General features: G+C 47.5%; 1 protein-coding gene across 1 annotated transcript in view; it reads left to right on the top strand.

The window, feature by feature from the left end:
- The window catches only part of LOC122930765 (protein sel-1 homolog 3-like), an 82,204-nt gene that overhangs the window by 36,109 nt on the left and 28,885 nt on the right, over positions 1–17,210 (top strand). The window contains exons 6-7 of the mRNA XM_044284384.1: positions 4,312–4,370; positions 15,479–15,611. Coding sequence (XP_044140319.1) covers positions 4,312–4,370; positions 15,479–15,611 — 192 coding nt within the window. The remainder of the gene's footprint in view (positions 1–4,311; positions 4,371–15,478; positions 15,612–17,210) is intronic.

Genomic DNA, 17,210 nt, shown 5'->3' with positions numbered 1-17,210 from the left:
TGCGGCCCCGATCCGGAATTGCGGACCCGGATCCGCAATTCCGATCCTGAAAAAAATAGAACATGTCCTATTCTTGTCCGCAATAGCGGACAAGAATAGGCATATTCTTAGTGCTGGCAATGTGCGGTCCGCAAAATGCGGAACGCACATTGCCGCTGTCCGTGTTTTGTGGATCCGCAAAACACACACGGATGTGTGAATGGACCCTAAATGTGAGGTAAATTAGTTTCCAATGTAGTATTAATAACTAAACAATTACATAATAAACATATTGCATTGTCTACTTACCACCAGGACAATAAGATGATCTGGTCTCTGGCTGCAGTCTGGCTCTTGGTCTGGCTCTGCGGACTCCCTTGTCACTCTCATTCCCCCCCCTCCCTTGTCACTCTCATTATCCCCCCCTCCCTTGTCACTCTCATTATCCCCCCCCTCCCTTGTCACTCTCATTATCCCCCCCCTCCCTTGTCACTCTCATTATCCCCCCCCCTCCCTTGTCACTCTCATTATTCCCTCCCCTCCCTTGTCACTCTCATTATTCCCCCCCTCTCTTGTCACTCTCATTATTCCCCCCTCTCTTGTCACTCTCATTATTCCCCCCCTCTCTTGTCACTCTCATTATTCCCCCCCCTCCCTTGTCACTCTCATTATTTCCCCCCCCCTCCCTTGTCACTCTCATTATTTTCCCCCCCCCCTTGTCACTCTCATTATTCCCCCCCGTCCCTTGTCACTCTCATTATCTCCCCCCCTTGTCACTCTCATTATTCCCCCCTCCCTTGTCACTCTCATTACCCCCCGGGTACAGGAAACAAATGCTCCTGTACCACGGACCGAACAGAGCTCGGCCACGCTACATTAACAACAGCATAGAGGCAGAGCAGACACAGCAGGCAGGATTCTTTAGAGCGGCAAGCGCTCAGCCTCAGCCGCTCAGGCAAAACAAGCACCGGCTCTGCTTGGGGCCCCGGGCCAGCTCGGGGCCCCAAGCAATTGCTTGTTTTGCCTGTGTGTTAGCGACGGGCCTGCCCGCAAGGCATGAATTATCATAGAGATTTAAAAGGGTTTTTTGAGACTTACGTACTGATGACCTATCCTCAATTCCGATCCTGAAAAAAATAGAACATGTCCTATTCTTGTCTGCAATAGCGGACAAGAATAGGCATATTCTTAGTGCTGGCAATGTGCGGTCCGCAAAATGCGGAACGCACATTGCCGCTGTCCGTGTTTTGTGGATCCGCAAAACACACACGGATGTGTGAATGGACCCTAAATGTGAGGTAAATTAGTTTCCAATGTAGTATTAATAGCTAAACAATTACATAATAAACATATTGCATTGTCTACTTACCACCAGGACAATCAGATGATCTGGTCTCTGGCTGCAGTCTGGCTCTTGGTCTGGCTCTGCGGACTCCCTTGTCACTCTCATTCCCCCCCTCCCTTGTCACTCTCATTATCCCCCCCTCCCTTGTCACTCTCATTTCCCCCCCCCTCCCTTGTCACTCTCATTATTCCCCCCCTCCCTTGTCACTCTCATTATTCCCCCCCTAGCTTGTCACTCTCTTTTTATACCCCCCCCTTGTCACTCTCATTATTCCCCCCCTTATCACTCATTATTCCCCCCTCCCTTGTCACTCTCATTATTCCCCCCTCCCTTGTCACTCTCATTATTCCCCCCCTCCCTTGTCACTCTCATTATTCCCCCCCCTTGTCACTCTCATTATTCCCCCCCCCTCCCTTGTCACTCTCATTATTCCCCCCCTTGTCACTCTCATTATTCCCCCCCCTCCCTTGTCACTCTCATTATTCCCCCCCCTCCCTTGTCACTCTCATTATTCCCCCCTCCCTTGTCACTCTCATTATTCCCCCCCCCTCCCTTGTCACTCTCATTATCCCCCCCCCCTTGTCACTCTCATTATTCCCCCCCTTGTCACTCTCATTATTCCCCCCTCCCTTGTCACTCTCATTATTCCCCCCTCCCTTGTCACTCTCATTACCCCCCTCCCTTGTCACTCTCATTATTCCCCCCCTCCCTTGTCACTCTCATTATTCCCCCCCCTCCCTTGTCACTCTCATTATTCCCCCCCTTGTCACTCTCATTATTCCCCCCCTCCCTTGTCACTCTCATTATTCCCCCCCTCCCTTGTCACTCTCATTATTCCCCCCCCTCCCTTGTCACTCTCATTATCCCCCCCCCCTTGTCACTCTCATTATTCCCCCCCTTGTCACTCTCATTATTCCCCCCCTCCCTTGTCACTCTCATTACCCCCCTCCCTTGTCACTCTCATTATTCCCCCCCTCCCTTGTCACTCTCATTATTCCCCCCCCTCCCTTGTCACTCTCATTATTCCCCCCCCCTCCCTTGTCACTCTCATTATTCCCCCCCTCCCTTGTCACTCTTTTCTCCCCCTCTCTCCCTTGTTACTCTTCTCCCCCTCCCTTGTCACTCTCTTCTCCCCCTCCCTTGTCACTCTCTTCTCCCCCCTTTCTCCTTTGTCACTATCTCCCCCCCTCCCTCCTTTGTCACTCTCTCTCATTTCCTCCCCCCTCCCTTGTCACCTCTAGTGTAGCTTGGCCGAGCTCTGTTCGGTCCGCGGTACAGGAGCATTTGTTTCCTGTACCCGGCCGGACTGAAAGGAAGTGCACACTAAGTGAGCACTTCCTGTCAGTCCGGCCGGGTACAGGAAACAAAAGCTCCTGTACCGCGGACCGAACAGAGCTCGGCCTCGCTACATTAACAACAGCATAGAGCGAACACAGCAGGCAGGATTCTTTAGAGCGGCAAGCGCTCAGCCTCAGCCGCTCAGGCAAAACAAGCATCGGCTCTGCTTGGGGACAAGCAATTGCTTGTTTTGCCTGTGTGTTAGTGACGGGCCTGCCCGCAATACATGAATTATCATAGAGATTTAAAAGGGTTTTTTGAGACTTACCTCTGGATAGATCATCACTATCTGATTAGAAGGGGTCCGAAAGGGGATCAACTGTTTGAGAAGGCACTGGAGCTCGTAGCCTTCTCCAGCTTTTCTTGGGCCAGTGACAACACGTTCATCGGTCACATTGCCTAGGCCCATTGAAGTGAATGGGGCTGAGATGTGATATTAAGCACAGCCGCTATGCAATGTACGGAGCTGTGCTTGGTGATCATTGAGAAGGCAGCAGTGCTCACAGAAGCGCCGGTGCCATCTCAAACTGCTGATTGGCGGGGGTCTTCTTGGGCGTTGTACCCCCACCGATCGGATACTGAGGACCTGTCCAGAGGATAGGTCATCAGCACATAAGTCTCAGAAAACCCTTGTAATGTTTCATTATTAAAACCATTGTCCATTTCTAGGTTCTTTAAAATCTGCCTAAGTTATTCTACTGTTGCTAATTTTTTTATTTCTTATTTATATGGATACTATGTATACACATACATGCAACATCCCACCCATGGTGCCACTTATATATATATATTTTTTTTTTGTTTATTAGATTTTTCTACTCCTCCTTCTCTGTTACAATCTGAATTAGTTGTTATATTCAACAGGCTGGCATTATCAGGAAGTGGGGTTAAGAAGGATAGCATTGTGTGGTCATGTTTGACTACGGCCAGCTTCAGACATGCGCGTTCACCACACACACTATATAAGAGAGTGAATTCACGTTGCGAACTCTGCTCCTTTGACTGGACTGCACGGCATTATAATGATTTATAATACTGTGTAATGCACAAAATGCACTGTGGAGAACAGTACTCCTTGCAAACAAGTGATCCTTATTTATTCCAGATCCAGATAAGGATCACTTGTTTGTAAGGAGTACTGTCTCCATAGTGCATTTTGTGGATTATCTGTAGAGCTGTGGTTCGGTACTGATGTCTTGGAGGCATGCACCCATCCTCTATCTACCTGGAGCACCTATCTACACCTGACTTATTGTTTGTAATGCTGTGTGTCTCTGCCCCACCTCCACTGTAATGATTTGTACTCACATACTGCCATAAGAACAAATCATTACAGATAAGGTTGGGCAGAGTCACACAACATTATAAATCATTATAATGCTGTTCGGGAATTCACTTTCCCACATGGAACGTGTTTTCCTAAATGGACATACTCGTCTTAAAATGGCCTAAGACCACACTAGGCGGCTGAAACACGTAAGTGGGTGAAGCTTTTACTGAGAATATATATTTTTACTGAAATGATCTTGGATTTTATACAACATGCTCAATCCTTCCTCCCGTTCTGCCAGGTTTATCACAGAGGTCTCACAATTATTAGTTATTATTGATGGCAACTTGTTTAACCCTCAATATTCTGTTTTCTGTAGATAATAATAAACACCTTCCTTGGACGAGAGCTAGAAAGTTATAACAGCCATTCTTACAGGTAAGGATTTTCCTTCTGTATTCTAAAAACAGGGGTGGACATTAAAGGGGAAAAAGTAGGACCTATAAAGGTATGTGCACATTGCTAAGGCATTCACATCATTGTTTCATTTTCCTTTCGTCTCATCCATCAGAAGAACAAAAAAAAAAGGATCCTGTAAAAAACCGGATCCCGTGCATCCATTTGAGCTATTTCTGTCTGAGATCTGTTTTTTTAGATGGGAAAAAAAAAAGAAAAAAAAAGTACTGCATGCAGGCTGAAACGGGTCAAAAGAGCAGAAAGTGAAATGGTGATGTGAACCCAGCCTAATATCCACAGGAGAAAAAAATCTATAGTAGATCATTAGCTGAAAACAGGTCATTTTTGGTGGCAGATTTGAAAGTTGGTGGCAGTTGTAGAGGAGTTTTTACAAGAGTTTTAGAAGAACTTTTGGTTGATGTTTTACTACATCCCCATTGACTTCTATATGGAATCCACAATCAAATCTGCTTCTAGTAACGTAACTTCTCAAGCGTCTTTCAAATCAGCTACTGATAAAAACTCTACTGTTTGTGCAAGGTGTGAACATGGTGGAGTTTCTGAATGTGGATTCAGCAGCCGAATCAGTGTCAGAATTTACCAGTGTGAATATATCCTTCCCTGACTAAATAAATCATATACAAAACCTGTATTATAGCAGTGAACTGTGCCTCTAGGCAAAATGTAACCTCTAACATCGTCTTATTTTATGCTCTGCAGTCTGCTTCTAAACGCATGCATTTTTTTTCAAATTATTCAAAGTTTTTAAGCACTTAATTACTAGAGCGTTTACCCGCCTTCCTTTGAACCTTTGTCCTATTTAATGGCAAATAACTACAGTATTTCATTCCTTACATTCATATATTTTAAAAAGCTCTCACAAATTATACAAGCAGGAGACTGAAGAACAAAACTGTGAACCATAAATGTGTGTATAAATATATATATATTGTATAACATCAGGGTCCAGCAGAGCCATTATGTGCTCACACGACCTTGATGCAAATGCCATGTAAAAGTCTGCCACCAGGACATTCACTGTTACACCAGGCACAATGCCTTGTAGCTCAGCTAGTCCATGCCTTCTTCAGTCAAGAAGGAAAGTTAGGGGCTGGCAGAGCTGATTGATAGGGGTGCTGGGTGTTGGTCCCCGGCCAATCAGATATTTTCTGACCTATTCTGAGGTTTGGTTCTGGTTACTTAGATCTTCATCCAGTACTTAGCAGGACAAACATGACTGGTATTTACATTGTGCAGAGCAGGGTGTCGTTATGTGACATTATTCACTGACATTATGCCCTGGCACAGCTCTAGCTCAATTATCAGAATAATACTTGTGTGGGGTTTGCATAATATTAGCTGCAATTTTCCCTTCTTTCTATTGGAAGATGTGGCATGATTTTCCTTTGATACTCTTTGGGTTAACTGCAATCGTCATCAAATCTTTCTGTACAATGGGATACGGCTTAGGCAGGGAGCTGAATCTCTTTGAAGACACCGGTCCTGTGTGAAGACTTACTAGAAGTACTCCATGGTATGAAGACTTACTGGTAGGGATGAGCGAACTCGAACTGTATAGTTCGGGTTCGTACCGAATTTTGGGGTGTCCGTGACACAGACCCGAACCCGGACATTTTCGTAAAAGTCCGGGTTCGGGTTCGGTGTTCGTCGCTTTCTTGGCGCTTTTGTGACGCTTTCTTGGCGCTTTTTGAAAGGCTGCAAAGCAGCCAATCAACAAGCGTCATACTACTTGCCCCAAGAGGCCGTCACAGCCATGCCTACTATTGGCATGGCTGTGATTGGCCAGAGCACCATGTGACCCAGCCTCTATTTAAGCTGGAGTCACATAGCGCCGCCCGTCACTCTGCTCTGATTAGCGTAGGGAGAGGTTGCGGCTGCGACAGTAGGGCGAGATTAGGCAGATTAACTCCTCCAAAGGACTTGATTAATTGATCGATCTGCAGCTGTGGGTCATTGAGCTGCTGATACTCAATTGCTCACTGTTTTTAGGCTGCCCAGACCGTTTGTCAGTCACTTTTTTCTGGGGTGATCGGCGGCCATTTTGTGTCTTGTGGTGCGCCAGCACAAGCTGCGACCAAGTGCATTTAACCCTCAATGGTGTGGTTGTTTTTCGGCTAAAGCCTACATCAGGGTGAAGCTGTCACACCAAGTGCATTTAACCAGCAATAGTCTGTTTATTTTTTGGCCATATACTACATCAGGGGCAAGCTGCGCCTGTCACCAAGTGCATTTAACCCTCAATGGTGTGGTTGTTTTTTGGCTAAAGCCTACATCAGGGTGAAGCTGTCACACCAAGTGCATTTAACCAGCAATAATCTGTTCATTTTTTGGCCATATACTACATCAGGGGCAAGCTGCGCCCGTCACCAAGTGCATTTAACCCTCAGTAGTGTGGTTGGTCAAGCTGTCACACCAAGTGCATTTAACCAGCAATAGTGTGGTTATTTTTTGGCCATATCCCAGTCTAATTCTGTCAGTAAATCCATACCGGTCACCCAGCGCCTAAATACTAGGCCTCAAATTTATATCCCGCTAAATCTGTCGTTACAGCTGTACTGTTCTGGCTGGGCAAGTTATTTAGTGTCCGTCAAAGCACATTTTTTGTTCTGGGTTGAAATACAATTCCCAATTTAGCAATTTCATAATTTAGTGGTTTCTGCTATATCAGAGCTATTTGAAATCTATCCCTAAAAGGGTATATAATATTCAAGGTGCACATAGGGTCATTCAGAATAACTTCACACACACGCTACTGTGCATTTCCAAGTCTAATTCTGTCAGTAAATCCATACCGGTCACCCAGCGCCTAAATACTAGGCCTCAAATTTATATTCAGCTGAATTTGAATACAATACATTGGGCCAAATAATATTTTTGTTGTTGTGGTGAACGATAACAATGAGGAAAACATCTAGTAAGGGACGCGGACATGGTCGTGTTGGTGTTAGTGGACCCTCTGGTGCTGGGAGAGGACGTGGCCGTTCTGCCACATCCACACGTCCTAGTGTACCAACTACCTCAGGTCCCAGTAGCCGCCAGAATTTACAGCGATATATGGTGGGGCCCAATGCCGTTCTAAGGATGGTAAGGCCTGAGCAGGTACAGGCATTAGTCAATTGGGTGGCCGACAGTGGATCCAGCACGTTCACATTATCTCCCACCCAGTCTTCTGCAGAAAGCGCACAGATGGCGCCTGAAAACCAACCCCATCAGTCTGTCACATCACCCCCGTGCATACCAGGGAAACTGTCTGAGCCTCAAGTTAAGCAGCAGTCTCTTATGCTGTTTGAAGACTCCGCTGACAGGGTTTCCCAAGGGCATCCACCTAGCCCTTCCCCAGCGGTGAAAGACATAGAATGCACTGACACACAACCACTTATGTTTCCTGATGATGAGGACATGGGAATACCACCTCAGCATGTCTCTGATGATGACGAAACACAGGTGCCAACTGCTGCGTCTTTCTGCAGTGTGCAGACTGAACAGGAGGTCAGGGATCAAGACTGGGTGGAAGACGATGCAGGGGACGATGAGGTCCTAGACCCCACATGGAATGAAGGTCGTGCCACTGACTTTCACAGTTCGGAGGAAGAGGCAGTGGTGAGACCGAGCCAACAGCGTAGCAAAAGAGGGAGCAGTGGGCAAAAGCAGAACACCCGCCGCCAAGAGACTCCGCCTGCTACTGACCGCCGCCATCTGGGACCGAGCACCCCAAAGGCAGCTTCAAGGAGTTCCCTGGCATGGCACTTCTTCAAACAATGTGCTGACGACAAGACCCGAGTGGTTTGCACGCTGTGCCATCAGAGCCTGAAGCGAGGCATTAACGTTCTGAACCTTAGCACAACCTGCATGACCAGGCACCTGCATGCAAAGCATGAACTGCAGTGGAGTAAACACCTTAAAACCAAGGAATTCACTCAGGCTCCCCCTGCTACCTCTTCTGCTGCTGCCGCCTCGGCCTCTTCTGCTGCTGCCGCCTTGGCCTCTTCCTCCGCCTCTGGAGGAACGTTGGCACCTGCCGCCCAGCAAACAGGGGATGTACCACCAACACCACCACCACCTCCGTCACCAAGCATCTCAACCATGTCACACGGCAGCGTTCAGCTCTCCATCTCACAAACATTTGAGAGAAAGCGTAAATTCCCACCTAGCCACCCTCGATCCCTGGCCCTGAATGCCAGCATTTCTAAACTACTGGCCTATGAAATGCTGTCATTTAGGCTGGTGGACACAGACAGCTTCAAACAGCTCATGTCGCTTGCTGCCCCACAGTATGTTGTTCCCAGCCGGCACTACTTCTCCAAGAGAGCCGTGCCTTCCCTGCACAACCAAGTATCCGATAAAATCAAGTGTGCACTGCGCAACGCCATCTGTGGCAAGGTCCACCTAACCACAGATACGTGGACCAGTAAGCACGGCCAGGGACGCTATATCTCCCTAACTGCACACTGGGTAAATGTAGTGGCAGCTGGGCCCCAGGCGGAGAGCTGTTTGGCGCACGTCCTTCCGCCGCCAAGGATCACAGGGCAACATTCTTTGCCTCCTGTTGCCACCTCCTCCTACTCGACTTCCTCCTCCTCTTCTTCCACCTGCTCATCCAGTCAGCCACACACCTTCACCACCAACTTCAGCACAGCCCGGGGTAAACGTCAGCAGGCCATTCTGAAACTCATATGTTTGGGGGACAGGCCCCACACCGCACAGGAGTTGTGGCGGGGTATAGAACAACAGACCGACGAGTGGTTGCTGCCGGTGAGCCTCAAGCCCGGCCTGGTGGTGTGTGATAATGGGCGAAATCTCGTTGCAGCTCTGGGACTAGCCAGTTTGACGCACATCCCTTGCTTGGCGCATGTGCTGAATTTGGTGGTGCAGAAGTTCATTCACAACTACCCCGACATGTCAGAGCTGCTGCATAAAGTGCGGGCCGTCTGTTCGCGCTTCCGGCGTTCACATCCTGCCGCTGCTCGCCTGTCTGCGCTACAGCGTAACTTCGGCCTTCCCGCTCACCGCCTCATATGCGACGTGCCCACCAGGTGGAACTCCACCTTGCACATGCTGGACAGACTGTGCGAGCAGCAGCAGGCCATAGTGGAGTTTCAGCTGCAGCACGCACGGGTCAGTCGCACTACAGAACAGCACCACTTCACCACCAATGACTGAGCCTCCATGCGAGACCTGTGTGCCCTGTTGCGCTGTTTCGAGTACTCCACCAACATGGCCAGTGGCGATGACGCCGTTATCAGCGTTACAATACCACTTCTATGTCTCCTTGAGAAAACACTTAGGGCGATGATGGAAGAGGAGGTGGCCCAGGAGGAGGAGGAGGAGGAGGAAGAGGGGTCATTTTTAGCACTTTCAGGCCAGTCTCTTCGAAGTGACTCAGAGGGAGGTTTTGGGCAACAGCAGAGGCCAGGTACAAATGTGGCCAGCCAGGGCCCACTACTGGAGGACGAGGAGGACGAGGATGAGGAGGAGGTGGAGGAGGATGAAGATGAAGCATGGTCACAGCGGGGTGGCACCCAATGCAGCTCGGGTCCATCACTGGTGCGTGGCTGGGGGGAAAGGCAGGACGATGACGATACGCCTCCCACAGAGGACAGCTTGTCCTTACCCCTGGGCAGCCTGGCACACATGAGCGACTACATGCTGCAGTGCCTGCGCAACGACAGCAGAGTTGCCCACATTTTAACGTGTGCGGACTACTGGGTTGCCACCCTGCTGGATCCACGCTACAAAGACAATGTGCCCACCTTACTTCCTGCACTGGAGCGTGATAGGAAGATGCGCGAGTACAAGCGCACGTTGGTAGACGCGCTACTGAGAGAATTCCCAAATGTCACAGGGGAACAAGTGGAAGCCCAAGGCCAAGGCAGAGGAGGAGCAAGAGGTCGCCAAGGCAGCTGTGTCACGGCCAGCTCCTCTGAGGGCAGGGTTAGCATGGCAGAGATGTGGAAAAGTTTTGTCAAAACGCCACAGCTAACTGCACCACCACCTGATACGCAACGTGTTAGCAGGAGGCAACATTTCACTAACATGGTGGAACAGTACATGTGCACACCCCTCCACGTACTGACTGATGGTTCGGCCCCATTCAACTACTGGGTCTCTAAATTGTCCACGTGGCCAGAGCTAGCCTTTTATGCCTTGGAGGTGCTGGCCTGCCCGGCGGCCAGCGTTTTGTCTGAACGTGTATTCAGCACGGCAGGGGGTGTCATTACAGACAAACGCAGCCGCCTGTCTACAGCCAATGTGGACAAGCTGACGTTCATAAAAATGAACCAGGCATGGATCCCACAGGACCTGTCCGTCCCTTGTCCAGATTAGACATTAACTACCTCCCCTTAACCATATATTATTGTACTCCAGGGCACTTCCTCATTCAATCCTATTTTTATTTTCATTTTACCATTATATTGCGAGGCTACCCAAATTTGAATGAACCTCTCCTCTGTCTGGGTGCCGGGGCCTAAATATATGCCACTGGACTGTTCCAATGTTGGGTGACGTGAAGCCTGATTCTCTGCTATGATATGAAGACTGATTCTCTGCTGACATGAAGCCAGATTGTCTGTTACGGGACCTCTCTCCTCTGCCTGGGTGCTTGGCCTAAATTTATGACAATGGACTTTTGCAGTGGTGGCTGACGTGAAGCCTGATTCTCTGCTATGACATGCAGACTGATTCTCTGCTGACATGAAGCCAGATTGTCTGTTACGGGACCTCTCTCCTCTGCCTGGGTGCTGGGCCTAAATTTATGAAAATGGACTCTTACAGTGGTGGGTGACGTGAAGCCTGATTCTCTGCTATGACATGCAGACTGATTCTCTGCTGACATGAAGCCAGATTGTCTGTTACGGGACCTCTCTCCTCTGCCTGGGTGCTTGGCCTAAATTTATGACAATGGACTTTTGCAGTGGTGGCTGACGTGAAGCCTGATTCTCTGCTATGACATGCAGACTGATTCTCTGCTGACATGAAGCCAGATTGTCTGTTACGGGACCTCTCTCCTCTGCCTGGGTGCTGGGCCTAAATTTATGACAATGGACTGTTGCAGTGGTGGCTGACGTGAAGCCTGATTCTCTGCTATGACATGAAGACTGATTCTCTGCTGACATGAAGCCAGATTGTCTGTTACGGGACCTCTCTCCTCTGCCTGGGTGCTGGGCCTAAATTTATGAAAATGGACTCTTACAGTGGTGGGTGACGTGAAGCCTGATTCTCTGCTATGACATGCAGACTGATTCTCTGCTGACATGAAGCCAGATTCTCTGTTAAGGGACCTCTCTCCTCTGCCTGGGTGCTGGGCCTAAATATATGCCAATGGACTATTGCACTGGTGGCTGACGTGAAGCCTGATTGTCTGTTACGGGACCTCTCTCCTCTGCCTGGGTGCTGGGCCTAAATATCTGACAATGGACTGTTGCATTGGTGGCTGACGTGAAGCCTGATTCTCTGCTATGATATGAAGACTGATTCTCTGCTGACATGAAGCCAGATTGTCTGTTAAGGGACCTCTCTCCTCTGCCTGGGTGCTTGGCCTAAATTTATGACAATGGACTGTTGCATTGGTGGCTGACGTGAAGCCTGATTCTCTGCTATGACATGCAGACTGATTCTCTGCTGACATGAAGCCAGATTGTCTGTTACGGGACCTCTCTCCTATGCCTGGGTGCTGGGCCTAAATATCTGACAATGGACTGTTGCATTGGTGGCTGACGTGAAGCCTGATTCTCTGCTATGATATGAAGACTGATTCTCTGCTGACATGAAGCCAGATTGTTTGTTACGGGACCTCTCTCCTCTGCCTGGGTGCTTGGCCTAAATTTATGAAAATGGACTGTTACAGTGGTGGGTGACGTGAAGCCTGATTCTCTGCTATGACATGCAGACTGATTCTCTGCTGACATGAAGACAGATTCTCTGTTACGGGACCTCTCTCCTCTGCCTCGGTGCCGGGGCCTAAATATCTGAGAATGGACTGTTCCAGTGGTGGGTGACGTGAAGCCAGATTCTCTGCTATGGGACCTCTTTTCAATTGATTTTGGTTAATTTTTATTTATTTAATTTTTATTTTAATTCATTTCCCTATCCACATTTGTTTGCAGGGGATTTACCTACATGTTGCTGCCTTTTGCAGCCCTCTAGCCCTTTCCTGGGCTGTTTTACAGCCTTTTTAGTACCGAAAAGTTCAGGTCCCCATTGACTTCAATGGGGTTCGGGTTCGGGACGAAGTTCGGATCGGGTTCGGATCCCGAACCCGAAGATTTCCGGGAAGTTCGGCCGAACTTCTCGAACCCGAACATCCAGGTGTTCGCTCAACTCTACTTACTGGCAATATGCAAAGAGAGATCCTGACCAGTGCCACCTCTTGGAAGTGGCTCCCTATGAGTCAAAATCCAACCTTCCAACATGGAAAGTCCCATGGAGCATCGCCAAAAAGTCTTTGTACCATGGAGTACTTCCAGCCAGTCTCCATACAGGTCTGGTCTCTTTAAGGAGATTCAGGACTCTGCCTAAGACACATTTAAGGCATCGCAATGAGCCAGCCTGAACCCTGCTCCGTACTGATGAGGGGCAAGCACCCTGAAGAAGCTGTATATGGATGGATATTTGCCTTGGCTGTATTGCCTTGAAATATCCCAAGGCTTGTTGGAAAGTTGGATTTTGACTCATAAGGAGCCACTTCCAAGACGTGGTGCAAGGGAGATGGGTCTCTTCCTGGGAGATACATCTTTGTATGTATATAGGATAGAAAGAGGAGTCAACATGAGATAGACATGAGGCAAAGCCTGATCAGGATGACACACACTGTGGCATAGGTCTGATTTCTATGGACATTAAAGGAGTTTTCCATTAGTTCAATATCCATGGCCTATCTTCAGAATAGGTCATCAGTATCAGATAAGTTCCTTTCACAGACACTAGGTTTCATTCTGTCAGGATTTCCAGTGTCTGTAGCACTATTTCTGCTCTAAAAATAACTGGAGACCTGACAGTACCCCGGACTCTGAATGTATGCAAATGTACACCAAAATGGGTTACATGGCTAGGCTAATAATGGACAGGACTTCAAATTTTGTGCAAAAGTGGATTAAATGGTTGTAAAAACATGCTTTGAGCCCATAAAAAGTCATTGAAATCCACCCGGAAGGCTGGAGAGTTCTTCTTGAAAATGGATCTGTTATAACCGTAATGGCTTCTTTATGGGTCTTTTCACACTGCTTCTTCATCATTACATCAATGTTCTTTTGTCCTCCATTTGGCAGCATCCAGCAGGGTTTCAGTTTTTAGTGCAGAGGCATCCAGTAAAAATGCATAGTTTTTTAACATGGGCACTTATGGGGAATGGACGCCACTTAATGTCATCCGAGTTTCTATAGTGGATGCGTTTCCTGCGCATATGGAGAAAAAGACAAAAAGATGCAATATGAAAAGACCCTTAAAGGGGTTATCCCATGATTAATGTGTAGCCGTCAGGGGAGGAAGAAACCGCAAGGCAGGATTCAAATACGGTACAGCAGACAAGGAGACTGAAACAAAAACCAGCTTTATTAAAGAACAAGATGTAACTGCCAGAAAATCGGATAAACAGTATAAACAGGTTTACACAGAATACTTGAACAAAAGTTAGGATGAATGCACAGCAAACACATCAGAGTCCAGGCTACACTCAGCTACTATGCTCCTATCTACCCCTGCTACTCAGGGTCCGCTTCTACAGCGCACTAAAGTCCCCTGTTCTATGCCCTACCGCGGATTAGCAGCGGTGCACACTCTGAGTTCTGGAGTTATCTGAGTAGAGGTCTGTGATGTCGTCTTCTCCCACAAGGTGGATGCTTGTCTTGTCCGGAGGCGTGGTGGCCTGTGTCCTCTGGCTCCTGAATCGATCACTTGCTTCTCTCTCTCTCTCTCTCTGGGTTACAGCTGCAGCACTTCAGTTAAGAATCTATCTTGATCTGTCTCAAACACAGCCAGCTTCTCAGGACTCCATCAGTCAGGCTCCGTGTCCCATCACTAGCCTTTACGTGGCTCCTAACATGGCAGCCATCCTCACAGCTCCCCAGGACACACACCCGGCCTCTGAAACCCAGGAACTTCTGGCTCCTCCTCCTCCTGTCTCTCACAAAATCCTCAGCTTCCTCTTACTCAGAGCCACAGCGACCTCTTGTGGTGGGAATAAATCATCACAGTCTATGTAACCCTACAATTCCAGGGGCTGGCCCTTACAAATGTAAAAGATGAAAATCAGCCATCATATAGTTCCTGACAGTCTGTTTATAACAAAGCTAGAACCAGCCCTGTACCTGACATGGATCCAGAGACCTCCCCAGTCATTAATCCAATTGCTATGCTAGATTTATATCAAGCTCACAAGATCACGTGGCATGTCCTTTCTGCTGCAGCTCTCTCCATATCACAGCTCAAGGGGTGTGTTCTTTCTGCTGCAGCTCTCTCCCTATAACAGCTGAGGAGGTGTTTCCTGTCTGCTGCAGCTCTCTCCATATTACAGCTTTCGTCTGAAGCTATATCCCTATGACAGCGCAGGGAGTATGTCCTTTCTTCTCAGCTCTCTCCCTATCGCAGTTCGGGGGGTGTCATTTCTGCTGCAGCTCTCTAACATAGCTCAGGAGGCAGATAATTCTATATGGATAGATTTTATTAAATATCTCAGTGCAACATTTTTAATTCCATGCAGTCTTAAAAGTATTCAGATCCTGGTGCAGCTTTAAAAAATATAGAATATTGTTTGTGGGGCAGCCCCTTTAAATAGAAGCCTTGACAACGTGAACGGTCCTCACAATTGCACTATTACTTGACTACTAGGCTTCTGTTGCTCTTGATAACCAGAATAGTGAAACGTTCTCTGCTATTCTACCCTATAAAACAATTGGAAACCTAATGAAAGCCATATATTATTATTATTGATCAGCATCTCCATCATAGAGCCTTAAAATAAGTATGCCAGTGTGAACAGAGACATACATCTTGTGAATATTATATAGATTTTAAATAATGTACAAATAATTTATTTTCCATTGACGTCTGAGATTATTCCTATTTTTTTAAAGTTTGGATGAGGACATCTATTACGATGATACCGATGGATATATGTCCCTTGGAGGAAGCAAGTATGTGGTCGGAATTGATGGATTCTTTGGACCTGTGAAGTATTATCGACTTAAGGCTCTACAGATGGATGAGGTATATGTGAATATATTGTATGTGCTACAAGCGTATTCTACTGTGTTCTCTGAATTATGATTACACTAATGTATGCACTGCTGAAAAGATCTAGGGAAGCTAGCTGGAGGTTTTAAGAAAGGCCAGAGAGATCACATCAGTGCTGGTGAGATGTTACCAATTATGATCCAGAACTGCATTCTTAGCAATATACTTCTAATAACAGAATTGCTCCCCTCCCTGGTCATGTCCAGGTGTGAAGAGTCTTAAAAGTGTCCCTCACTGCAGTAAAGTCTTAACAGCTTTTAGTAGCAGGTTACATTTCTTACTCCAATGCTTGGCCATGCAGACTCTAGGTTCTCTACTTCTCTCCTTTTGTCTTTTGCCTTCTCTCCTTCTGTAGATAATGCAAAGATTGGTGTAGCCTTCTGGGCCTAACAAGAAGAAGCACAAGTTACAGCTTCCTTTGCCTTTCTAACTTTTCCTGTCACTGACTAGAGCGAGGGGTGAAGCCAGTACACACCTAACCTCCTGCAAGAGCTAAGGCAGGGTTGTTAACCCTGGCTATACCTTCCATAATAACAAGTTAAAGTCAAGTGCCACGGGCCCGCTGCGCCTGCTCCACAGTGTGTGAAGTGTACTACTAGTACTGGCTAAAATAAATGGAGGGGGCGGGGCCTTCCCTGCGCTCCGGGCCCCCCTGTGCTGCGGGCCCCATAGCAACGGCGTGGTCTGCCTATATTGGCGGTATGCCCCTGGCATATACATAGAAAAGAAAAAATCTGAAAAAACGTGCCAAAACAGTGGCTGCTGCTGGATGATAAATTTGGCACATATTTAGGTACTTTAGTCTAACCTTACACCACTTATTGGTCAGCTTAGTTACTCCAATATTGTTTTTGCAAAATTTTGGCACATGTTAAGCCACACCCATTTCAGATTAAACCACGCCCCTTGTCAGACGATGTGCAAAAATTGTGTAAAACACATAAGCAGTGTGGTACTGAGAATGTACAGCAGAATTCTGGCCCACTTTGATTAGTAAATCTACCCCACTGTAGATGTCATTTGCACGTCTACAAGCTGTGTTTTTGCCTAACTATAAATGAAAAATTGAAAGATCATTCACATTTTATATTTCCATTCCTCAGCTTTTTAAGAACTTGCTGCCATACGTTAGAGGAACCCGCACCCTCTGCACTTTGATTGACAGAACCAGGCAGTAAAAACATCATCACTCCTGGCCCTGTCGATCAAAGTGAAGGCGCAGCAGTTGCAGAGAGAGCTGAGCCTCTAGGTGTAACAGCAACGCCCCCATTGCTCCTAGAGGCTCATTTGCATGTATTGAAACCAAATTTTTGGGCAAATATGAACATGGGACCAACACAGATACCTTCAGCTGCCAAGCGCACATGTAATAGGTCAGCCAGTTTCCAATAATTTCCAAGAGTAAGTTAGGCCTCTTTCACACTTGCCCGGATCCGGCGTGTACTCCACTTGCCGGAATTACACGCCGGATCCGGAAAAACGCAAGTGAACTGAAAGCATTTGAAGACGCAGCATGCTGCAGTATTTTCTCCGGCCAAAAAACTTTACGGTCCTGAACTGAAGACATCCTGA

The sequence above is a fragment of the Bufo gargarizans genome, chromosome 1 (assembly GCF_014858855.1).
Source record: "Bufo gargarizans isolate SCDJY-AF-19 chromosome 1, ASM1485885v1, whole genome shotgun sequence".
NCBI classification, from domain to species: domain Eukaryota; kingdom Metazoa; phylum Chordata; class Amphibia; order Anura; family Bufonidae; genus Bufo; species Bufo gargarizans.
Note: the sequence above shows the minus strand (reverse complement) of the source record. Positions and strands in the feature narration are given on the sequence as shown.